Source organism: Scylla paramamosain, chromosome 25 (genome assembly GCF_035594125.1).
Source record: "Scylla paramamosain isolate STU-SP2022 chromosome 25, ASM3559412v1, whole genome shotgun sequence".
In the NCBI taxonomy this organism is placed as follows: domain Eukaryota; kingdom Metazoa; phylum Arthropoda; class Malacostraca; order Decapoda; family Portunidae; genus Scylla; species Scylla paramamosain.
In genome coordinates, this window is record NC_087175.1 from 3,998,007 (window position 1) to 4,022,500 (window position 24,494).

General features: G+C 42.0%; 2 protein-coding genes across 2 annotated transcripts in view; both read left to right on the forward strand.

The window, feature by feature from the left end:
• The first annotated feature begins 259 nt into the window (after nucleotides 1-259).
• The window catches only part of LOC135113004 (synergin gamma-like), a 26,656-nt gene continuing 2,421 nt past the window's right edge, over nucleotides 260-24,494 (forward strand). Inside the window, exons 1-16 of the mRNA XM_064027922.1 lie at nucleotides 260-390; nucleotides 8,656-8,815; nucleotides 10,397-10,592; nucleotides 10,846-11,064; nucleotides 11,529-11,615; nucleotides 11,890-12,021; nucleotides 14,065-14,520; nucleotides 15,203-16,282; nucleotides 16,699-16,844; nucleotides 17,303-17,401; nucleotides 17,848-17,939; nucleotides 18,360-18,461; nucleotides 18,727-18,733; nucleotides 18,949-19,115; nucleotides 19,610-19,755; nucleotides 20,633-24,494. The exon at nucleotides 20,633-24,494 is cut by the window's right edge and continues 2,421 nt beyond it. Of these exons, the coding sequence (XP_063883992.1) occupies nucleotides 8,787-8,815; nucleotides 10,397-10,592; nucleotides 10,846-11,064; nucleotides 11,529-11,615; nucleotides 11,890-12,021; nucleotides 14,065-14,520; nucleotides 15,203-16,282; nucleotides 16,699-16,844; nucleotides 17,303-17,401; nucleotides 17,848-17,939; nucleotides 18,360-18,461; nucleotides 18,727-18,733; nucleotides 18,949-19,115; nucleotides 19,610-19,755; nucleotides 20,633-20,824 (3,150 nt within the window). The 5' untranslated portion in view covers nucleotides 260-390; nucleotides 8,656-8,786 and the 3' untranslated portion in view covers nucleotides 20,825-24,494. The remainder of the gene's footprint in view (nucleotides 391-8,655; nucleotides 8,816-10,396; nucleotides 10,593-10,845; nucleotides 11,065-11,528; nucleotides 11,616-11,889; nucleotides 12,022-14,064; nucleotides 14,521-15,202; nucleotides 16,283-16,698; nucleotides 16,845-17,302; nucleotides 17,402-17,847; nucleotides 17,940-18,359; nucleotides 18,462-18,726; nucleotides 18,734-18,948; nucleotides 19,116-19,609; nucleotides 19,756-20,632) is intronic.
• LOC135113112 (tubby-related protein 4-like) overlaps nucleotides 20,821-24,494 on the forward strand; it is a 93,848-nt gene continuing 90,174 nt past the window's right edge. Inside the window, exon 1 of the mRNA XM_064028161.1 lies at nucleotides 20,821-20,872. The gene's annotated coding sequence lies outside the window, so the exon portion shown is untranslated. The remainder of the gene's footprint in view (nucleotides 20,873-24,494) is intronic.

Sequence of the window (24,494 nt, forward strand, 5' to 3'; positions counted from 1 at the left end):
CACCTCGCCGGCCGCCTACCCTGGGGCTCGGGAGTATCACGTGACGTGTAGCAGCCCTGGGATTGGTGGCGGAACAGTTTGGGAAACAGAGTGGCGGGAGAGACTGGTGAGGGAAGAAAGCGCGTGCGTCGCCGACACTGCCTCCTGTACTTGTATGTGCCTTTGTGAGCTGGAGCGAGGCGTCAAGAAGCCTTCCGAGGGTCGACAAGAGGCCCGGGGTGCCGAGCTACAGCATAGGACTACTGTGTAGTGTGAGCAACGGAGAATAGAGGGCCAGAAGCCGACAAGTGTGTTTTACTACTCGCCTTCTGAGGGGAGCCAGGGGAGAACACGGAGCGCCGCAGGGTAAGTTCACCGTCACGTATGCAGGAAGCACCGGACCCTAAAAGTGTAAGTGTGACTGCCCACGGGGTGGTGAAGTTACAATATATATATATATATATTATTTATCCCGTCTCCTTGACTGACATAAAGGAACACACACACACACACACACACACACACACACACACACACAGAAAGAAAGAGAGAGAGAGAGAGAGAGACCAGTAAGAAGATTAAAAGATGCCTCCAAATTTCCAGAATCTATAGTCAACCCTATAAAGCAATAAAAGGAGCGGGAAGTGTGTCCCGTTGGTGTGGCGGAAACAAACCCAGGCGGCGGTCAGCTGATGCGCCGCCAGCAGGTCGGTCACCTATAGCCACTCTGCACCATGTCAGGCGGCGGGCGGCGGCCTCCCAGGTGGGTGTGGCCCGGGGCAGAGTAGCGCAGGTCATCCAGGTGTCACGTACCTCAGAGTAATAAAATAGATCAATCTGGGCGTGAGATAAGAAAAGTTATGATCCCTTACAGTGAGTCATAAAATGTTAAGGCCGGGGCCCGGCGTGGCTCGTCGGGGCGGGGCGCCAAGGATACCGCGGTGTGTGTGTGTGTGTGTGCTTCACTACTCCTTTCCTACCCCCGCACAGTCAAATCCTCAATTTTGGCGTCTTTTCATTGCGCTTGCCATCCAAAACACATACCACAAAATTTTTTAAAGTAAATAAGAATCTGGTTCGAAAAATATGGTTTTGTTCATCTTTCTGGGACCAGTTGACATTTCAAAACAGCCTGACAATGAGGCGCACATTCAGAAACGCTTTGCTCTCACCAGGACTGTTTTCATTAATAATGGTGAAGTGATACGGATTTTAAGTTTTAAGAGTGCTTTTGTAGTTCTAGTAACAGATTAACAACATTTCTACATTATTAATAGGAGAAACATGCTTGAGAACCCGGTTAGTCATCTCTGTGACTTTGAACGCACTCGCGGTAAGAGAGCAAAACGTTTCTGATTTTTTTTTTTTTTTTTTTTTTTGTGGCTGGCCAAGACTGAAACGTATCTTAAACTTTTCCCTTTATTTTACTATTAATTTATTTATCTTGCCCTCCTCAATGTACTTTTTCTTTTAATTCTGACTATTCAGTTTTTTTTTTTTTTTTATCTTTGATTAACTGGTAAGGAACATAAGCAGAGAACACCACAACTACCACCACCACCACTGCTACCATTACTATTACGACCAACTACTTACCTTATTTTCCGCACTCCTCAAGCCTCAGGGAAGATGGCAAGGCTCCACCAGTCCCTCAGGGTCACTACACATGCCTCCTACACGCACTCGCGCATGCAGACACGCAAAAAGCACGTATTTACTCTTAAAACACGGACACATCAACGCTCACTCAAACACTTCGTTTTCCCGCCTCGCTCATCATTAGCAGCAGTAGCAACAATCAAGTGGGATCTCTTTGCTACGGTGTCCTGTCAAATCTCCCCCGGGTCAAATTTCTCCAGGGAATAATTTGGACACGGGAACGATCTGGCGCAAAAGCAGCAAAGTCACTCCCACCGTCCAAATTCCTCCCGAAGACAATTTCGACAGAAACTAACTATTGTATGAAATTTTATTGACTGTAGAGTTTTATTGACAAATTACTATTGTTTCGTTGTGTGTGGAATATGTTGCAATAGAAATGGAGCAAGTAAACAAGAGTTTACCCCCTGTACAAGTGGAAAATCCTACCACCATGTTTTATATTTATGTATTTTATCCATTATCAACTTCGTTATGGAGTTTTATTGACAAATTACTAATGCTCCATTGTCTGTGCGATATTTTATGATAGGAATGGAACAAGTAAACAAGAGTATAGCGAGTGATGACACAGAACAACAAATCTTACTCCATGAACGACTACACATATGTAAAATCGTATATCACTATAGCTACGTGTTGGTTACTTGTAAATAAAATTAATATGATGATGTTCAAAGTTTACTCCTGGGACTTTCATTGTTTTCTTCTTGTATTAGATCATAATCCATGAACAGCCTAAGCGATGCAGTTTATCATTTATAGACTCTAATCTGTGTCTTGTAGTTTCATTAATGTTTTTTTTTTTTTTTTTTTTGTGGAAATTGTTAAAATTGTAACTGTGCAATGATGACAGTGCAGGTGAAGGCTTGCCGCCGAGGAGAGGGAACATGCCTATAAATATCAAATTACACTTGTGAGGAGGTAATATGCCATTGTTACTCAACACAAGAAAGTTTAACCTGATTTTTTTTTATTCATTTATTTTTTTTTATTTTGTTTCATGTAAGCTATATAAAGAAATAACTTACCTTAAGTCCAATGATGTTCTGTATGTTGGCCTTATAATCACGTGTGAGAAAACGACGGATAACCAACATGAAACTGAAATCTGGTGAGAAAGGTGTGTCCTCTGCCAACTGCTCAGTGAATACCAGAAATAGTGAATAATAGTTTGTCATGGCTTTACTACTTATATATATATATATATATATATATATATATATATATATATATATATATATATATATATATATATATATATATATATATATATATATATTGCTGCGTATCCATATGGCGCTGATAGAAGAGTCATCACTCTTCCCTTAACCTCTTGCTGGTCCCCATCTTCGTGGTATTTCCTCCCTGCCGGCTGAGTCTTCCGCGGCAGGTCACGGTGTGGGCGCAGCAGGCCGGTGCGTCAACTGTCTGCAGGGCGGTGCCATTCCTCTGCGCACACCGTGCAGTCGTGGATATGAAGGACAGTATACCCAGAAAAGTCAACCTTCAGGCCATCTTTCACCTGATACATAGTTTATTTCTTCTTCATCTATATGCACATGTACAGGCACAGGTATATGTACGTAAATTTACATGATCTCGACCACCCATATGTCCGCCCCAAAGACAGCTTGCCACCTCTCACCCAAGTCCACCCAAGTTGAAAACATTGTATGATCTAATTTGTATGTATGATAAAATTATGCCGTCTGAATTCCGGTGGCACGGTACAACACCACTACTGTAGTCTTTTGTGGTCACAGATATGTTGGCTAGCCTGGAAGCAACAACAGAAAACAGGAAGTGAGGAGCGGTACACCAGCGTTTCTCTGTACTTTCAATGCTCAGCTAGAAACGTTTTGAGTGTAAGGGGTAGGAGCGACAGCGGACCAATAGTGCGTTGGCTTCACTTTCGTGACGTCATGCCGACTCCTCCCATTGTACCTCCATGAGACAGCCAGACAGTGTATTTTGTTATATAATAAAATAACAAAAAAAAAAAAATCCAAGCCAGCAGTGTATGTTCGGCGCCACTATCAAGAACTGGGTTACGGTGACAAACTTGCCTGAATAATCTAACTTTTTGGGGTTGGAAGTAGTTAAATCATAGCTACATCACTCCCCAGATCAACGGGGAATCACCTACCAGATTTCATCACAATCACTTCATTCTTTTCCGTGAAAGGCGAACACACACGAGCAGTGTGTTCCAGCTAACTTCAAATGGAAAGTATTTGCATTCCGTCCGTAAGGGTGAAAAGAAAGCATCATTCGCAAGCAATATCGACTGTTTAGTGAGGTCTCAGGATGCAGGAAGACCATGGCATGGGACAGAGAGTATTTAAAGCGGAGGAGAGCGGTTGTGGTGGTCACTTTCAGACAGGAAGCGAAGGAGAGACCAGTATTAGAAGCAACGTTGAGATGGGTCGCTTGGTGCTCGTTTTCTGTGCAATGGTGCTGGTGGCTGTGGTGCACGATGCTGTGGGTGACAGTAAGTAGAGAGAGAGAATAAATATTCACTGTACCTCATCTCCATAATCAAATTCTTTCTCTTCAGTGTCTTTCTGTATCTCATTGGCCAGTCCCTCAAATGTGGGGAATGACGCAGCACACAGACGGTGATTAGTGAGCTGTTTGTTGTATAGTAATTGTAGTACTGCTGTACACACATACATGTACATCTTGTTTGTTATTATAGCTTTTAAAACTTTTTGCATGTGCAGTTTCCTTCCTCTCAATATTTTACTTTATCCTTTGCCCAGGAAGAGGCTGGCAGACTCTGCCATTCTCCTTTGTTATACTTTTTCATACAGCGATGAACCTATTAATCAGTCATTCAATCATTCTACAGGTGCACCTGAGACACGGTTTGCCAGATCACTGAACATCGTTTACCATGGTAAACCTTCAAACAGTGCCAACACGGTAAGGAAGATAGCGGTTTCTAGTGGAAATTATTGGGGTTTTCAAGGGCACGTGCTTTCATGGTTCTGGTGACAGTTGAACAGACTGTAGCTAGAGCTGTTATATATTTCCAAGGATGTTTTCATGATTGTCACAATAGTTGAATAAGAACCTTACATCACTGATTAAAAATACATGAAACGCCCATGACAGCCTCATACATTATCCGCGGCCTTTGAAAATAGTCCAGATAATAGAACCAAAATGTTTAAACCTTTACAATGCTAAACATTTTTCCTCCTATAATCTTTTACGTAGGATTTTCCAGAGACTTATTTTGGTACGGAAACGTGTGATTTAGTTTTGTTGGCCAGAAAATGAAAAATTAACCTCTTATACTTTCTTTTCCCTATATGCCAATACATACTATAGAACAGAAGGAGTTGAAATGGGGAATTTATTTTTATTTATTTTTCTCTACCGTACATCATTCCTTCGTTTGTTTTCTCCACCAGGGGGCAGTGAGGAACAAAGGAACAAATCGTCCGCGCATTATTAAGGGACGCCCCAATCCAGCGTATTATACTATATAAGAAATAAGAAAGTGATGTGAAATGTCAAGATTATGGCAACGGGGCACGAATGAAGAGCAGGATCAAGACTTTTTTTTTTTTTGCCTTTTTTTCTACAGCCGTTCAAAAGGCCAGGGGGAAATCCTTGAGCCACCTGGTGTTTGTAATAAATACCACATACGAATGTTACAATATCGGTATGGTTAAAATGTGCAGGTGTGTATGCAGGTGTGTCTGTTGAGTGACGTGGGGATACAAGGCTGGTGAATTAAATGGGCAGGTGTGGTATTGTTTTGTTTGCTCTTTTATCTGTCTATTTATTTATTCATTTATTTATTTTTCTTCTTTGCTTGAGTTTGATTTGTGTTCTCGTTATTGTTTGTTGGTTGTTCAAGTTACTGTTCTGTTCCTGCTCTTGTCATAATAAAGCGGTGAATTGTTGTTGTTATTATTATTATTATTATTATTATTATTATTATTATTATTATTATTATTATTATTGTGGTAATGGTGGATTGGAACAGGAAAGGAGGAGGAAAAAAAAACCTGATTGCGCTGTGCTGTTGACTTTAGGCAAGAAGTAGGAAAAGAAAAAGAGAGAGAGAGAGAGAGAGAGAGAGAGGGACAGCATTGAACCTTGAACAATAAGACGGAAGAGCACCTGACCGGGGAAACCCTGGCTTCACATCCCTGCCAGGCACGGTATCCGCGCTTTTTACACTACAAGAAAGTAAAAGGAAATAGAGTAATGCATTTTTGTCCATTGCTGAAGCGCGTACACTGACACACCTGATGCCTTGGCGAGGACTAATTACAACACAACAACAACAACAACCCTCTTTGTTTCTCCTCGGTGCTGCGAGCCCCACAGACCACTGACCACAAGATGCACTGGTCAGCCCCTCCCTACCGCTGCCACCACTACTGCCTACTTATCTAGAAAAGTCAAGTCACCGTCACAATAACATATTTTCCGTCAACTTTTTTCGTCAGCTGTGGTCGCGGTGCACTTCGATGACAATAGCGGCGCACAGTTTGCGAATCACAGCTTATAGAGGTAGTATAATCAGAAGTTTTCCCAGTGTCATTCCCTCCCCTCAAGGCAGGCCCGTATTCAGAAACATTTTGGTCTCTCTCTCTCTCTCTCTCTCTCTCTCTCTCTCTCTCTCTCTCTCTCTCTCTCTCTCTCTCTCTCTCTCTCTCTCCGCGGTTATTGTCAAAGGTCACAGAGATGATATGCCGGGTTCTCAAGAGTGTTTATCCTGTTAATCTGCCACTACAACCATCTAAACCCTTAAAAACCCGTGCCACTTCAGTCAGACTTACTAGAACCTTCTGAAAGTAGTCGAGGTGTGGCCACAAGTGTTTCACAATATGGTCTACACTGTACAGACTGACGGACACACACACACACACACACAGAGATAGCGTAATATGATGCAGTTTTTGTTATGGGGCCTCATTTTCACGTTACGCTCCTTTCCTTAAGTGTAAACCGAAAGGCTGACACACATACACACACACACACACACACACACAGAGAGAGAGAGAGAGAGAGAGAGAGAGAGAGAGAGAGAGAGAGAGAGAGGGGGGTGTAGGCACGTCAAGGACAGGCGAGTGTGTGAGCTGCAGGGTAAAGATTCCCGCCATGCAAAATAAATTAATAAAACGTAAATTAAGTGAAAAGTAATAAAACATAGAAGATCAAGAGAATAGATAGATAAATGACAAAGTTAATAAATAAATAAATAAATAAATAAACAATAACGACGCAGATTTCACGATAACGACGCAGATTTCACGATAACGAAGCAATTTTCACGATAACGACGCTGGAATCGGCCTAACGAAACGATTTTCACGATAACGACGCAGATTTCACGATAACGAAGCGATTTTCACGATAACGACGCAGATTTCACGATAACGACGCAGATTTCACGATAACGACGCAGATTTCACGATAACGACGCAGATTTCACGATAACGAAGCGATTTTCACGATAACGACGCAGATTTCACGATAACGACGCAGATTTCACGATAACGACGCTGGAATCGGCATAACGAAGCGATTTTCACGATAATAACGCAGATTTCACGATAACGAAGCGGATTTCACGATAACGACGCTGGAATCGCCATAACGAAGCGAGTTTCACGATAACGAAGAGATGAAGCAGGTTTTCCTCGGCTGGGTTGAATCCTTTTCCCCTTAAGGCGCCATCCCAGGCCTGCAGGAGTGTGTGGGGACAGTGGCGGTGCAACCCTCCAGCCCCTCACACCGAACAAGAGGTCATCAGGAAGAAAATTTTGACAACTCACCAGTCACTGCCAAGGAATTATTAAGGCGCACTCTTCTCCCCAAAAGAGGTCCCTCGCATGGCAGTGTCTGGGGCACTGTGGAGAGCAATTGTCTCCTCCTTTACTGTTAAGTCCTGAACGCCGAATTTTGATGAACTACTACACACAATTCACCAGACACTGCCACGGATGGAGGAGCCCCTAACTCCCCTTCAGGACCCCTCTGATGGCAGTATCTGGTGATTGGTGCGTAGTGTTAACGATGACCTCTTGTTTGCGGGTGTGAGGTGCTGAAGGTGGACGATCATATCTACATGAGGAGGTAATGGAGGAGCGGGACTTGCTGCCCGATCACCGCCCTGGGCCCCGGGTGGAACCAGACAGCCACCCTCCCCTCCAGTACGCTCCCCCTGTCCTCCACGGGCCGGAACAAATTTTGGTTGGTAAGTTTCCGAAACGACATTTAATTTTGCGTTGAATTATAAATCATCGTCAGTACTTGAAAAATTAGTTTAGTTGACGCATGTGAGAAAATCGGTTCATCAGTGAGGTGAAGAGAGGGCATTTATACCTCTGAATGTCCCGCGTGAACCTGTTGAGGTAAGTCAGGAAGAAATAAAACATGAACGATATTGTACGTTATTTTTTATTCAGTTATCACATAACACTTGATAATTCCTACTGGAATCGACGGGAACCCCAGCAAGAAAACCACCTGCCTTATCTCTCTCTCTCTCTCTCTCTCTCTCTCTCTCTCTCTCTCTCTCTCTCTCTCTCTCTCTCTCTCTCTCTCTCTATATATATATATATATATATATATATATATATATATATATATATATATATATATATATATATATATATATATACATACACACACACACACACACACACACACACACACACACACATATATATATATATATATATATATATATATATATATATATATATATATATATATATATATATATATATATAATATATATATATATATATATATATATATATATATATATATATATATATATATATATATATATATATATATATATATATATATATATATATATATATATATATATATATATATATATATATATATATAATTTATCCCGTCTCCTTGACTGACATAAAGGAACACACACACACACACAGAGAGAGAGAGAGAGAGAGAGAGAGAGAGAGAGAGAGAGACCAATAAGAAGATTAAAAGATGCCTCCAAATTTCCAGAATCTATAGTCAACCCTAGAAAGCAATAAAAGGAGCGGGAAGTGTGTCCCGTTGGTGTGGCGGAAACAAACCCAGGCGGCGGTCAGCTGATGCGCCGCCAGCGGGTCGGTCACCTATAGCCACTCTGCACCATGTCAGGCGGCGGGCGGCGGCCTCCCAGGTGGGTGTGGCCCGGGGCAGAGTAGCGCAGGTCATCCAGGTGTCACGTACCTCAGAGTAATAAAATAGATCAATCTGGGCGTGAGATAAGAAAAGTTATGATCCCTTACAGTGAGTCATTTCGCTGGTCAAGATTCGTAGGTCTTATTGAGGATATTTTTAGTGTGGATATGCCTGTATGAGGGGAGGACCCGTTTTCCGTGTCTCGTGTGACCTCGGAGTGGAATTAATAAATCATTCTGGGCGTGAGGTGTTAAGGTCAAGGTCATCTGGTAGTGAGTCATTGCAGGTCAACGTGTTTTGCTTCTCAGGTGTGTCCAGGTGTGTCTGTTTATGTCCGCCTTTGTACTCGGCGAGTGCGTCAAGGGGAGGCTGTGGTGGTGCAGTGTTATCACGTGGTGCAAATGTCTCATGTTGTTGGCAATTAGCATAGGTAAGCCAAGGCCAGGTGCATCTGCTTGTTAAGGTGGATTGGTATATGTATTACCCACCACCATGAAATGCCCTGTTGGAATGATAGTTTTGACACTGTTATATAACTCTTACCCACGCCCTTCATTGTTGTTATATAACTCTTATCCACGCCCTTCATTATATATTAAAAAAAAGTGTTTTATATTATGTAAATACTAATTATAGTTAATCTCCAAACACTGACTTTTTATTTCTGGGCAAAATGTGACACTTTCAAGTTGTGATCTCCACTGTGAAGGGATCACCTGTGAAATTAATGAACTGAATGAATCGAAACCTAACCTAACCCAACCCTCAGATGAAAACACTGATGATATTTCAGTATTATCCATTTACCCATCTCACAGTGGCAAATTTCACCTGTTTTATCAGTTAGATCCTTCCATTTTGAGTATTTCCAACCTCACATCTATGTGTCGCAAATTTATTACATTACGCTCCCTTCTTTGTATTTGGCAAACCACCACATCTTACTCCTTATTTATTTCATGTTGTCCTCATCATTATAAGTAATCTGAGCATTTCACTTTACTTATATCATTTTGTGTTGTGTATTTATGTGCATCAGAAAATCAGGAAGCTACAAGAAGCCGTCGGGCCTACACGTGGCAGTCCCTGTATAAGTAATGCTAGTTATGCCAAACTTACCAGTATATGCCTCTTTTTGTAGTGGCAGGCAACCCTCCCTTGATGTTCACCTTTATGTCCTCCTCCTCCCCTCATCACCTCCAGGCCTTCTTTGGTCTTTCCCCTACTCTTCTATTGTCTCCCACATGTCATCTCTTCTTTGGTCTTTCATTAGTCTTCCATCTTGCTCCTCTCGTCATCACCAGGTCTTCTTTGGTCTTTCCATTGGTCTTCTTCCATCTTTCTCCTCTTGTCATCTCTTCTTTGGCCTTTTCATTGGTCTTCCTCAGTCTTCCTCCTCACATCATCTTTTCTTTGATCCTTCCACTAGTCTTCTTCCATCATCCTCCATCTCCCACCCTTACCTGACTATAAAGTAAGAAATAATTATGAAAAAGGTGAAGAAAAACAGCAAACACTACCACTCCCATTAAACACAAAACAATACAAGCTTGGTTTCACTAACCCCGCCCTCCCACAGACCCGGTATGGTGCCTGGTGGGGGAATGGGGCAGGGGTGGGTGCCGGGGGTTAACATGCCGCCCCTGGGGTATGGCTTAGTGGCTCAGCAGCCCCACATGGCAGCCCCCCAACCCCACATGGCTCCCCACCAGCCCCTTATGGCCCCCCAGCAGGCATGGCAGCAGCAGCAACAGCAGCACTTCATGGCCCAGCAGGTGAGTGTGTGTGTGAGGTGCTGCGTGAGGCTGTTTTAGTGTAGGAAGTGTTTTAAAGGTGTTTTGGTAGAATTCAGATTATAAAGGGTGTTTTAGTGGAGGACTGGGATTATAAAGGGTGTTTTAATGTAGGATTGGGATTGTAAAGGGTGTTTCTTCCATCACTACTTGTATTTTTCCTTTTAGTTTTGTACATTTGTTTTTCTATTTATTTTTCTTCTACACACACACACACACACACACACACCAACAGGCGGGTCTGGCGGTAGGACCAATGGGAGTGGCGACCCTAACACAGCAGCAGCAGCAGCAGCAGCAACAGCAACAGTTCCCACAGCACCTCCAGCAGCAGTGGATGGAGGCACAACGCAGGGCGGCCGAGGAGCAGCGCAAGTACTACGACCAGATGATGAAGCAGAGGCAGTTTGATGAGCAGAAGATGCGACTCAAGGCATTCAGTGCGTCAAAGAAGGTGAGAGGAAGAGATGTGTTTTTTTCTTTCTTTCTTTTTTTTTTTCCTTTTTTCCTTTTTTTCTCTTTTCTTTTTCTTTTTCTTTTTCTTTTCTTTTTTTGAGATAGTTGGGATATGTAATTCACTCTCTCTCTCTCTCTCTCTCTCTCTCTCTCTCTCTCTCTCTCTCTCTCTCTCTCTCTCTCTCTCTCTCTCTCTCTCTCTCTCTCTCTCTCTCTCTCTCTCTCTCTCTCTCTCCCTCCCTCCCTCCCTCCCTCCCTCCCTCCCTCCCTCCCTCCTCTCTCTCTCTCTCTCTCTCTCTCTCTCTCTCTCTCTCTCTCTCTCTCTCTCTCTCTCTCTCTCTCTCTCTCTCTCTCTCTCTCTCTCTCTCTCTCTCTCTCTCTCTCTCTCTCTCTCTCTCTCTCTCTCTCTCTCTCTCTCTCTCTCTCTCTCTCTCTCTCTCTCTCTCTCTCTCTCTCCTGCAGACGGGTGTGAGTGCGGACACCATGATTGAGAGCATTTTAGGGGTAAAGGAGGCACCCAAGCAAAGATCACCACAACCTGTTAAAAAGGTCAGTCTTGTTGCTATTTGAGGTCAGGTAATTTTTGTGGGTTAAGGTCAAATATTAACCCTTTTGATGGTATGTGGCACATTTTACCTCCATCACAAATCACTAAAATAATTTTTTTTTATTTATTTATTTATTTATTTTTTTTTTTTTTTTTTTTTTTTTGCCCCACGACCATTTCTGAATCGTATACTGGCTAGGTGCAAAGTCAGGTCCCTTTATATATTGTGCTTGTGTTCCTCTTTTAACACCCTCTTTGCTTTGCTGGCTGGGGCAGGGTGGAGGGGCCGAGGAGCAAGGGGGCCACCCAGCAGCCGCCCCCACCAGCCAGGCACAGACTCCCCGCCAGGGCACAGCGGTTGACTGGAAGAAGCTGGAGAACGTCAACTCTCTCTTTGCCTCCCCCAAGGTGATTCCAGGGTGCTCAGTCACCTGGTTAGGTTACGCTGGGTTGGGTATGCATGGGTGAACTGTGGTGTGTGTATTAGGTGTGTATTAGGTTTGATTAGGTTGGGTTGGGTATGCATGGGTGAATTGTGGTGTGTGTAATGTTTTGGTTAGGTGAAGTTATGTTGGGCATGCAAGACTGAATTATCATGTCAAACTGTGTGTAGTGTCTAGGTTAGGTTAACTTGTGTGGGATATGCATCACTGACTTGTTATATCAAAGTGTGTGTGATGTTTGGGTTTGGTTGAGTTTGGTTAGGTGTATAAGAGTATATAATCATGTCAAACTGTGTGTATTGTCTAGGTTAGGTTAAGTTATATGTGGTATGCATCACTGACTTGTTGTATCAAAGCATGTGTGATGTTTGTGTATATATATATATATATATATATATATATATATATATATATATATATATATATATATATATATATATATATATATATATATATATATATATATATATATATGTGTGTGTGTGTGTGTGTGTGTGTGTGTGTGTGTGTTTTGATTAGCTTAACTTAAGTTTGAGATTAGGGTAGGTTAAGTTTGGCATGAAGGACTAAATAATCTTATCAAACTTAGTGTATTATCTAAGTTAAGTTTGGCATAGAAGACTTAACTTACCACAAACCCAAGTAATGTTTCCTGCAGCTCTGTTGGGTTAGCTTCGGAAGCTTCAAGATAGAGAGAGAGAGAGAGAGAGAGAGATAGTGGCAGGTGGGCACTAACATACACAACTGAGGGAGTGTGAGTCTGTGTTGTTGGGAAAGGATGCCAGTGTGAGTGATAAGGGTGTGAATGGTGGCAGCTGTTGTGGTGGTGGTGGTGATGGTGGTGGTGGTGATGGTGGTGGTGGTGATAAAATAGTCTTGTTATCCACACTTCTATTATTGATTTATTTTATTTATTTATTTTTTTTTAGGGTCATTCAGTGTTTATTAGGGACTTTTCTCAATGTTTTGTGCTGTTAATCTTTTTCCTTATGTTGTATTATTGCTTCATTTACATATTTAGCTATTGCTTGGATTCTTCAGTACTTATTACAGGAAATTTAATGGACTTTTCTCATTTTTTGTGTTCCTAATTAGTTTTTTTTTTTTATGTGTTTGTATTAACATCATTATAATCACTATCTTCAATATTGGCAGTGAGATGATATGGCCTTGTGGATGAGAGAGAGAGAGAGAGAGAGAGAGAGAGAGAGAGAGAGAGAGAGAGAGAGAGAGAGGACAGGAAGCTTAATACACTCACAACAGAAGAAACCATCACTCTTTACAAAACCCTGACATCTTAACACCACTGTTCTGTTTTGTCCTATCAACTTTATAATCTAATTCTGTCAACTTCTGTTAACTTCTCCTTAAATTATTCCATAAAAAAGTCCCTTCATATTTAATCCCTTTAACATATCCCTTAGAAACTCCCCTGGTGTGTGAAATCCAGGTGGTGGTGTGCATTCTCGTAATATCTGGTTCTTGAAGTGAGTGTGGGAAAGATGGACTTGATAAGGAGATAGAGGTGATAGATTAGTCCTGTGTGAGGCAGTGTATCCTTGCAGCATAAATTAATGTGCTGTCCCTTATATTGGCAAAATTTGGCAAGATATCTACTGGTTTGTTCCTTTGTTTAGTTGTCTCCTTTGCAAACAGGTTGAGAAGACTGAATAAGTGTCCAGTTGATGTTATTTTTGTTTTTTAGTTTGCTTTTCAGTTGTCATTCAAATCATCTCATTATATTGTCTTAATTTGGTGAGGCATTTGCTGGTTTGTTCTTTTTGTTTACTTATCTCCATTACAAATAGATGGAGAAGACTGTGAATGAGTGTGCAGTTCATGTTATTCTTGTTTCTAGTTTACTTTTCACTTGTCACAGTCTAGGTATCTCATTATAGTGTCTTCTTTTGAGAGACATTTCCTGCTTTGGTCCACTGTCTAGTTATCTCTACCGCAAGAAGTTAGCGAAGACTTCCTAAATTATTCCCTTACATTCCAACACCCACAGAAAACCATCACGTCTACCACCACCACCACCACCACCCCAGCAGAACATCCCGTGCACCAAATCCAGGACACCACAAGCAACGCAGGCCTTCCCGTCCCCAACGCAAACCTTCCAGCCCCAAACAACACAGCACCACAGGCCCCAGTTCAGCCCGTAGCACCTCTAGGCATGGGAGACGTCACTGCTGGTGGGAGGAAGGAGGGAAAGAGTCCAGTTATCCTCCCACAGTGGCTGAAGGACTTGAGTACTGTGCCTGAGGTTTACAAGAGGGCAGTGGGGCTAGTGGTGGGGACAGAGGGCTGGGTGGACACAAGTAGGGCTTATATGTTGTTGATGAAGACCGCCCTGCCTCCGCCTCTTCTGGGAGTGCTGTGGGAGATGGTGAACTGCACAGCACCAGGACAGCTCACCCAGGAGGAGTTCTTGGCGTTGCTGGCTCTTGTGGCGCTGGTGCAGGTGTGTGTTTTTGTTAGTTATTAGTTGTATTTACTTGTGTTATTATCATCTTTATTTCACTTAACATTCTTATTTAGTGTTGGTGGTGCATGTGTGTGTGTGTGTGTGTGTGTGTGTGTGTGTGTGTGTGTGTGTGTGTGTGTGTGTGTGTGTGTGTGTGTGTGTGTGTGTGTGTGTGTGTGTGTGTGTGTGTGTGTGTGTGTGTGTGTGTGCTGACCTGTTAGTTTTTACCTGAGTTGTCATTATTTTCATTTCATTTCTCCTTTTGATAATGTAGAATCTTGTTAATCTGTCACTAAAACAGTAGAAACATCCTTAAAAACTTATGTAGCTTTAACTAGAGGCTTTTAAAAGTAGTGGAGGTGCAGTGCAGAGGTGTTTCAGAATATGACCCTTTGTTTGTGTATAGGTAACTGTGTTTTTATGTGTGTTCTCACCTCACTCTCCCTTCCATACACATCAAACCTCTATTAGACTAATGTTTCTGTATACTTAACCATCTGTTTATTTATGTTCCCACCTCACTTTCCCTTCCTCACACATCAAACCCCTTTAGACAAATATTTATTTATGTTCCCACCTCACTCTCCCTTCCTCACACATCAAACCTCTTTTAGACAAATATTTTTGTATACTTAACCATCTAATCTCACCTCACTTTCTTCTCTACACAAATGTACAGTCTGGGCAGCCAATCACAGGTCCTGACGTCCTGGCTGCCACCACTGAGCCTCTCCTGCCTCTCATAGACCATCCAGCACTGGCCCCACTGGTCCAGGACTACCTACAGAGCAAACAGAAGCAGCAGGCAGAGAACAACATAGCCACAACCCAACAGGCAAATGACGATGATGAATTTGATGACTTTGTGAGTGTTACTGTTACATCAAGCAGCACTGTGCCACCTCAGGTCCCTTCTGTAGCATCACAAGGCTTCACAGCACCAGCACAGGCAGCACCACAGCCGGCAGGTACTGGTGTGTGGCCCCCAGTGACAGCAGCGACAGCCCAGAAGCCTGAAATCCCACAGGTTGACAAGAATAAGGCCATGAACCTCCCCAAGCTTGGCCTGTCCCCCGAACCTTCCCCAACTGCAAGTTTCGATGATGACTTTGATGACTTCCAAAGTGCGTCCCTGCCCACTGCTCCTCAGGGAAGTGCAGTTAATAGTGGTGTGTCTACTACTTCTACCATCACTACTACATCCACCCCTGCTGCTCCCACAGTCCTGCAACCAGAGAAGCCCGGGATGGCGGAGGATAAGTACGCGGCGTTCAGAGAGATCACAGGACTGTCAACGCAAGAGACGACGGGAGGGAACGAAGGTGAGAGTGCAGATGACAGCTTTGGAGAATTCTGCAGCAGTGAGGTGGCCAGTCTTAGCCTTGCCCAGAGCACCTCCTCCACACTACCCAGCCTCCTGCAGTGTCAGAGTGCGTCAGGAACCAGCAACACCTCACCGATAAGCTTTGAGGTCTACAGCACCCCACCCGAGGCACTCCCTGACACACAAACCTTCGAGGCAGATTTCAGTAGTGCGTTTGCTCCCAAGCAGCCGGATAACTATGCCGACATCCACGAGGCAATGAAACGGGCGGAGGAGGAGCAGAAGCGGAAGGAGGAGAGCAGGTGGAGTGATCCATTTGGGGAATTTGAGGAAGCTGCTCCACCTGCTGGCCTCTCTGCTCCACCCGCCTCTGGTTCCAATGGTTCTGGTGGTTCTCTGCCTCCGCCACCTGCACTCTCTGTCCCCTGGCTCAAAGTAAGTGGTTGTTTGTTTGTTTGTTTGTTTGTTTGTTTGTTTTTGTCTTTATTTTTATTTTGTTTATTTTTATTACTTCAATTTTATTTTTCGGTTTTGTGCTGTTTTGTTTTGTTTTATTTTCTCTAGATTTTTTTTACATTTCTGTTGTTTTGTGGTCTGTCTATTTTACTTTCTTTTTTTTAGTTTTCCTTTTATTTTCTCTTTCTAACTTTATCTGACTTTATTTTATGCTTTTGTGCTAGTGTTGTCCTTATTTTTTTCTTTACTTGTTCCATGGTTCTATTTCTTTGTATTTTTGTCGTCACTTATTGCTCTGTGTCAGGTCATACACATTTTTTACAGTACCAAATCAGAACATCAACCAATCTTCACCTCACTAATCCGCAGCCACTAAAACCTATTTATTCACACAGGTGGGAATTGGTGGGGAGGAGGAGGAGGAAGATGAGGACTTTGGGGACTTCATGGGGCCTACTGAAGGGGGAGGAGGAGTGAGTGGAGGTAGCCAGTCCTTGCCCCCTCATCTGGAGAACCTGGGAGAGACTCAGTCAGTGGCAAGGTGGGTGAAGGGAAGGTGTGTGTGTGTGTGTGTGTGTGTGTGTGTGTGTGTGTGTGTGTGTGTGTGTGTGTGTCTTTTAGTGTCTCTCTCTGTGTATCTGTTTTTTTCTCCTTTACTTATACTGAGTTACAAAATTATTATGTTATGAAATTATTTATTAGATTACTACACTATGCAATTTTTTATACACTAAAGAAAACATGTTATTTATTGTTATTGTTTTGGGTTTGAAATGTTAACTCTAATGTTCTCTCTCTCTCTCTCTCTCTCTCTCTCTCTCTCTCTCTCTCTCTCTCTCTCTCTCTCTCTCTCTCTCTCTCTCTCTCTCTCTCTCTCTCTCTCTCTCTCTCTCTCTCTCTCTCTCTCTCTCTCTCTCTCTCTCTCTCTCTCTCCCCCCCCCTGTACCACTCCACCACAGCCAGCCCCCCACAACTAACCCATCCCTGCCTCCCCCTTAGCCTTGAGTTGCCTGGCCTGGAGATGACAGTGGGGGTGGAAGCATCGGACACTCTCGGCCTTGGCTCCAACCACTCCCCTGACCTCTTCCTCCAGCCCAGGTAAGGAGAGGTTGTGTTAGTTGTGGTTCTTAATGCTACAGTGGTTTTCTTTGTGGGTTTTTTGTTGTGTTAATAGTTTCAATGATGGATGGTTAGGTTAAGATCATGGCTAACTTATTTTTCATTTTGCTCCTTCTCCAGCTCAGGTAATGGAGGAAGAGGTTTGTATTAGTGATGCTTCATAATGTTGTAGTGGAGTTTCTTGTTGCTTTTTTTTTTTTGTTATAGGTATAGTTGAGATGATAAATGGTTAGGTTAAGGTAGTGTTTAGCCTATATTTTAGTACTGTCAGGCTGTAATACTAATTTTTATTTCAAGGGAGGGTACAGGAACTTGGTATCACTGTTAGTAGTTTTCGTTTTAGGTAAGCCTCTTGTGATATTTCTTAACTTAATTCTGTACTGTTTATTTTATCTTTCTTATTTATTTACATTTTCTTCCTACAGGAGTGATGTTGGCTGTCTGGAGGATCAGTTTGGTGGCCTGAGCCTTGACCCCACACCAGCACCAGCGGGAGGAGCAAGGGGCAGCAGTGGTGGTAAGGCTGACTGTGCACTTCTTCTTTTCTTCTCTTTTGCCATTTCCCTAGAGTGAAGGGTTGGTGGCATGGATGAGTCTCCTCCAGTTGTTTCTGTCCCTTGTGTCTTCCAATACCACCTTCTTTCCTTCTCCTTTTCCTTCCTTTTACTGTTTCTCTGGAGGGTCGGCACCATGTACAAGTCTTCTCCAAGTGTTTCTGTTCCTTGCATCTTCCAATACCACCACCTTCTTTTCCTTCTCCTTTTCCTTCCTTTTACTGTTTCTCTAGAGTCTAGAAGGTCAGCACCATGTACAAGTGTCCTCCAACTATTTCTGCCCCTTACATCTTCCTCTGTGCCTCCCATCCTTTGCATAACACAATTCTACTCCTCCATCTCACTAATAATGACAGTAAAGTGATATCTCTCAAATCTCCCAGGAATGAACAACAACAACAGCAGCAGCAGCCTCGCACCCCAGCACAGCACCTCTGGGCCAGCAGGGAGTGTGATAGACTCCTACTGGCAGCAGCGGGGGACTGGTGGATAAGTACAGCATCATCAGAGAGGAGGCCAGCAGGGTGAGGGGGAGAGAGAGAGAGAGAGAGAGAGAGAGAGAGAGAGAGAGAGAGAGAGAGAGAGAATTATTTGATATTCCACAAGAAATATAGTTCTTTGATTTTGCTAACTTTAAACTCATAAATAAAATGTTTGTCATTCACGTCAGCTTATAAATATGGAACACTTGGAATGACTCTCGGTTTATGTGATGTGTAGTGTAGAGACTTGCAGGCATTGTGTGAACAGAAATTGTGTAAAAAAAATTGAGAAAACTTAGGTTAGGAAATTTGACCTTTTGAATTGCACTATTTTGTCGTAAGTCTATTTAAAATATATATTAAAGTATATTTCAAGATCTCATAACCCCATTTCTAAATTTGCAGTTCATCTTTCTAATGCTCTCTCTACATATAAAAAAATGTATCACCATCACCACAACAACTAATACCACTCTTGCCACCTTCCCAGGACACGCAGCCCCCTGGGGAGGCCCACACAGGGTCCTGGGGAGAGGTGTCTGGAGGGGAGTGTGAAGCTGTTAGAGGAGGCTCACGGGATCCTGTCCAGCCTCGCCCTGCCAGCCTCCCTCAAGAGCCAGGTCCTCGCCACCACACAGATGCAGGACTACCTTGCCAGTGAGTCTTGCCTTCCCTGTGGTCTGAGGAGGTCTATTTTATTATATTTTTATTGATTTTTCTATCCGGAAGTTTTTGTTTTTTTCTGATTTTTCTGTCAGATGTCTTTTTTGTGGTCTTTTTTTGAGGGTCTTGTACTGGTTTTTGTGGTCTGAGGGTTGTTTTTATTTATTTGTATTCATTCTTTTCTTTTTTTGTTCTCTGAAGTTTTATTTATTTTTTTACATTGTGAGTTTTTGCCACCATCTAGATGCAGTTATTTGTACTGTAATATTTTATATCTCTTTGTTCCTTTTGTTTATTTATTTCTAGTCTTTATGTTGCTTTCCATTTCTTTTTATTCATTCAACTAGGTATTTACAAATTCATTTCTTGTCTTTTGCTTTTTGTCTTGACTCACTTACTCACCAAACCTTTCTCTCACTCACCAATCTCTCCCTCACTCACCAGTCTCTCCCCCACTCACCAAATATTTCCATCACACACACCAACAGACGTGCAGGAGGTGTGGCTGGTGTGTGGTCGCATTGGCAGTTCGAGTCGCAGGGTCACCACGAGCACCAGGGTGGATGAGCTGCTGTCCCAGGCACGCACGCTGTGGGAGGACATCCTGGCGGGTGCGGAGATTGCCATTGCCAAGGTGGGGTGGAGTGGGGGAGTTGTGGGTCTTGTTGGGGGGGTTGTGGGGTTGTTGTGATTGGTTTATGGTAATTTGTTAAGTGAGATTGATAGTGGTTGTTGTTTGTCTTGGCTTGTTTGTAGTTTGTGATATGTTTGTGGTACAACTCAAGGCTTTCTACTGTCTAGTTTCTTCTTTCTGTCACTGCTGTTCTGTCCCTCTCTAATGCAAAAGTTAACCAGTATTCTCAGTTATTCATTTTCTATTCTGATTAACTTTACTTATTTATTTATTTATTTATTTTTTTTTTATCTAGGAAGAGCACCAGTTATGGGTAAGAAAATTATAATAAAAGAAAAAAAAGCCCTCTAAGGTGCTGGAATTCCCTGCCTGCTTCTGTATTCCCTTCCTTCCTGTGACTTGAACTCTTTCAGGAGGAAGGTTTCAAGGCACTTATCCTCTAATTTTTTGGTGATTCCTTTTGGCTTCACTTTGGGGTCCTGTACTCAAGTGGCCCTTTTCTTTATATACTTTTTGTTACCCTTGGCTAGTGCCCCTCCTATATGAAAAAGAAAAAAAAGTATAGTTTGTATTGGTGTTGTTTCTAGGTCTTGTTTAACTTGGGTTAGTCTTAAAGATTGTGTGTGTGTGTGTGTGTGTGTGTGTGTGTGTGTGTGTGAGTGTGTGCTTAATCTAGTTTTTTTTGTACTGTAAGGAAAAAATAACCTTTCCCCACCATCTTTCCTTGAAATAATTATATATCAGATTATAAATTACATGATGAGGCATAAGTTTGTGTGTTTTTCTCCCTCTCAGTTGTCTATCTATCTCTTTATCCTTGTCATCTATCTGTGTGTCTGTCTATCTGTCATATCTCTTTGTCCTAACCCATCCACAGCCAGAGACAGACAGCAGCAGCGACGAGAACGACAACCAGATGGGGGAGGGCGAGGTGTGTGGCGTGTGCCTGACGGGTGGTGGCAACAGACTGACCTACGGGGGACACTCATACCACCCGCCCTGTGCTAATTTGTGGCTCAACTGTGTGGACCTGCTGCTACCCTCCCTCACCCCCGTCACTCTGCTCTGACCTCCCCCTACTGTGTCTGAGGCTGCAGGATAGCGTGCTGTAGAGTAGGTGAGCTGTAGCAGTGGTAGCAGTAGTGTTTATTGCAGTAGTAGCAGTAGTAGTAAAAGATTAGTCTTATTAATAGTAGTAGTAGAGTTACTGTTGTGGTGGTAGTGATTATTGTAGTATTATTTGTAGTAGTAGTAGTAGTAGTAGTAGTAGTAGTAGTAGTAATAGTTGTAGTAATAGTAGTTTAAAATTCATCTCTGTAAAAGTAATCGTATCAATTCCAGTAAAGTTATTGTCCAGATGGTAGTAGTAGTAGTAGTAGTAATAGTAGTAGTAGTAATAACAGGATTTAAGTCACAGCTTTAATTCTTAGTTTCTGTGGATTTGTGGGTACTTGAGTGTTCAGTGTGGGTGAGTAAAGGCGCGGGTAGGCTTGTGTAGCGGATGCCAAGACTGTAAGGGTGAGGTGAGGCTGGGCTGGCATTGGACTTTTGGGCTTAATGGGCATGCTGCGAGCTTAAGGAAGTGGACGAGGCTGAAAAAATGTATGCCTCTGTGTCGGTCAATGACAAAGCACAATGTGACGATGTATAGGTTTTTGTTAGGTCTATTTTTGTGTTTGTATAGTGGTGGTTAGGTGTACATATGATTTAAGATTTTTTTTTTATGACATCTTTTTTTTATTTTTTATGTAGTTTTTCTCCTCAACTGTCTGGTCATTGGTATGTTTTGTCAGTGGTCATGTGTTGGCATTCAAGATGTGGTGTAAAATAAGGGAAGCTGCAGGAAGCCATCAGGCCTACACATGGCACTCCCTATGAAACATACCTACCTATCCACTTCCACCTATTTATTTTTTATCCACTTGTATTTTATTCATAATCAGTTTATACCATTATATGTATTCAGGAGACCTTTTTCTCTATATGGTGAAGTTGTGATAATGATGTGTATATTTTTATTCATAGCAAGCAATTGTTAGTATACCACCTCATGCTGAGACTAGCAGTAGTGACACTCATTGTGCGACAACAGCCTGGTGCGTGGTTACCTTATGCACTGCCTTCTTGTGTCTCCAGCTGCCATTCACTCAGAGAAGTACAGTTATGGTCAGAAGTCACATCACCTGGTACATTCACTATCACTACTACTGGTACACTTCCCTCACTCTGACGTTCCCTGATCCAGTGACAATCCTACACAACATGACAATTGATAGACTAACGAATGAATTCTTAGATCAGAGGACGTAAGGTTGAAGGAGAAGTAAATGGAGAGAGAGTGAGTTTTCCTTTTTACTTGTATCTGCTTCTGTGTGTCAGTGAATGGGATACAGTGAAGGCAAGGCTGTTACTTACCATGAGTGTTGTTACTGAGAGACTTGGTGTGTTGGAGTGCAGTGATTTGATTCTGTACAGGGAGTCTTTGGTTTGTGACAGTCTTGACTTTTCACTGTTTCGTGGTTACATCGCTGGCAGTGCTTGTCCCAGTACATTCCCCTTTGCTGATATCCTTTTTGTTACTGACTTATTTCATTATTTTTTTATTTGCAGTATGTCCTCCATGTGTTTTCTTTACAGATACAGTACAGCCATCCCTCGTTATCCATGGGGGTCAGGTAACAGACACACCTGTGAGTAAGGGAAAACTATGGAAAATTATTGTCCTCCCTCAACACTTTCACTGCAATACGAAACAATTAACAGGTTCAAAAGCAATGCATGTAATTTTTATAAGCATCTACAAGAAAGAAGGGATGAAAAGAATAGAATTTTTGCAATTTTTACCTGGTTTAAAGTTTGGTGGTGGCTGTAGGTAAGCAAGTAAAGATGTCTGAGAATGATTAGTAATTAAGGAAAGTTCCACCAAATAGCAGCCAAAGAATTAAGAACACCCCTGAGCCCCTAAAGCCTTGTTGAAGTAAAGAAAAACTGCATGTACTTGGTGACAAACATTTTATCTATCAATTAACTAAAAAGATCAAGAAAGAAAGCAATGAACACTGGTAGGCTGCCTTTCATCGCCGCCTCTTGTTATTTGAATTAGTGGTCAGCAGCTGTCCATGAAAAAGTGAAACTGTGGATAATGAGGGACGACTGTAGTTATATTTTTATGCCTTACATTATGACTATAGCATCAGCATAAGTGAGTGACATACTGCAGGTGCTTACTTAGGCTGCTTCCAACATACACCAAGAACCAGTTCACGACATGGCGTAGGAACAAAACTCAGTCGTAACTTGAGGACCTCTTGTAGTGTGTGTTTGTACCAGGCTGGCGTCCCTGTGAAGCTTTGGCAGTGAGTTGAGAAGACTTGCTTTGCCTCACTGCAGGATGAAGAATAAGAGGGAAGGGTCTGGATCTCCTGTAATGTGTCTGTACCATACTGGCATCCTCTTGAAGCTTTGGCAGTGAGTTGAGGAGGGTTGCTTTGCCTCACTGCAGGATGAAGAATAGGAAGAAAGGGTCTCCAATCCTCTCAGCTCCCCATTCCTCTCACTTTTCAATGGAGTCAAGCGTGTAAATAATATAAATTTAAAGATCCTACCTATAATATTTCAGAGTATTTATATATGTATGTATGTATGTATAGTATTTTAAGAGCAACACCACTAATATTCTACCGATGGTAAAGTAATGTTGTGCATCTCTATTCAATCACAAAGTGTGTTCTGTTTTATGAAGCTCAAGTGAACTGTTGATGTGTGGCAGGAGGTAACCTTGCCAAGTCAGATGACAGTGACGAAGAATAAAAAAGAAAATGGAAAGTGTACATGATGAGACATAAGTATGCATCTGTTTTTCTCCCTCTCAGTTGTCTGTGTCCATTTATCTCTGGCATCTGTCTGTGCGTCTGTCTATTTTCATCTTTGTATATCTTTATCTGTCTGTTTTTCCCTTTATTTCTATCATCTGTCTGTGTATCTATCTGTCTGTCATCTTTTTATCTCTATCTGTCTGTTTGTCTCTTTATTATCTATCTGTGTATCTATCTATGTCTCTGTTATCATTTCCTTTACCTGTCTGTCTGTTTGTCTCTGTATCTTTGCCATATGTGTATCTGTTTATCTTTCAGTCACCTGTCTGCCTGTATCTGCTTGTAATATATCCCATTTCTTTACCTATAATACCTGTCTGTTTACCTGTATTCCTCTTATCTCTCCGTCTATCTATATCCATCATTGGCTAGCTCTCTTTTATTGTTTTTTTTCAATTATTATTAAGTCAAATCTATCTGTGAGTGTTCTGTTGCTGTTCTCTCCTTTGCAGCACACAGATGGCTTGTCCAGTGCAGCATTACCTTATAACAAATACTCCAAGTTTAAAAGAACAAAGAATCGATAAGTATTAGTTTCTTTGTACTTGCTCCTCTTACACCTCAGGAATTTTTTTTTCTTCCCTTATTTATTCATTGTTTTATTTATTTCTGTTGTTTTCATAGCCTATAGCACCAGTTGCCAGTTCTTATTTGCTGCTACTTTTCTTTTTCACTGGGAAGTTTAGGTAGTGTGTATTTTATTTATTTATTTATTTTTTATTATTTTTTTTTTTTTTTTGTGTGTGGATCTTTAGTTGGTCTGTTTTATTTATTTATTTATTTACTTATTTATTTGTTTATTTATTTAATTTCATTTTATTTATTTATTTTTATTTATCTATTTATTTATTTATTTTTGTTTAT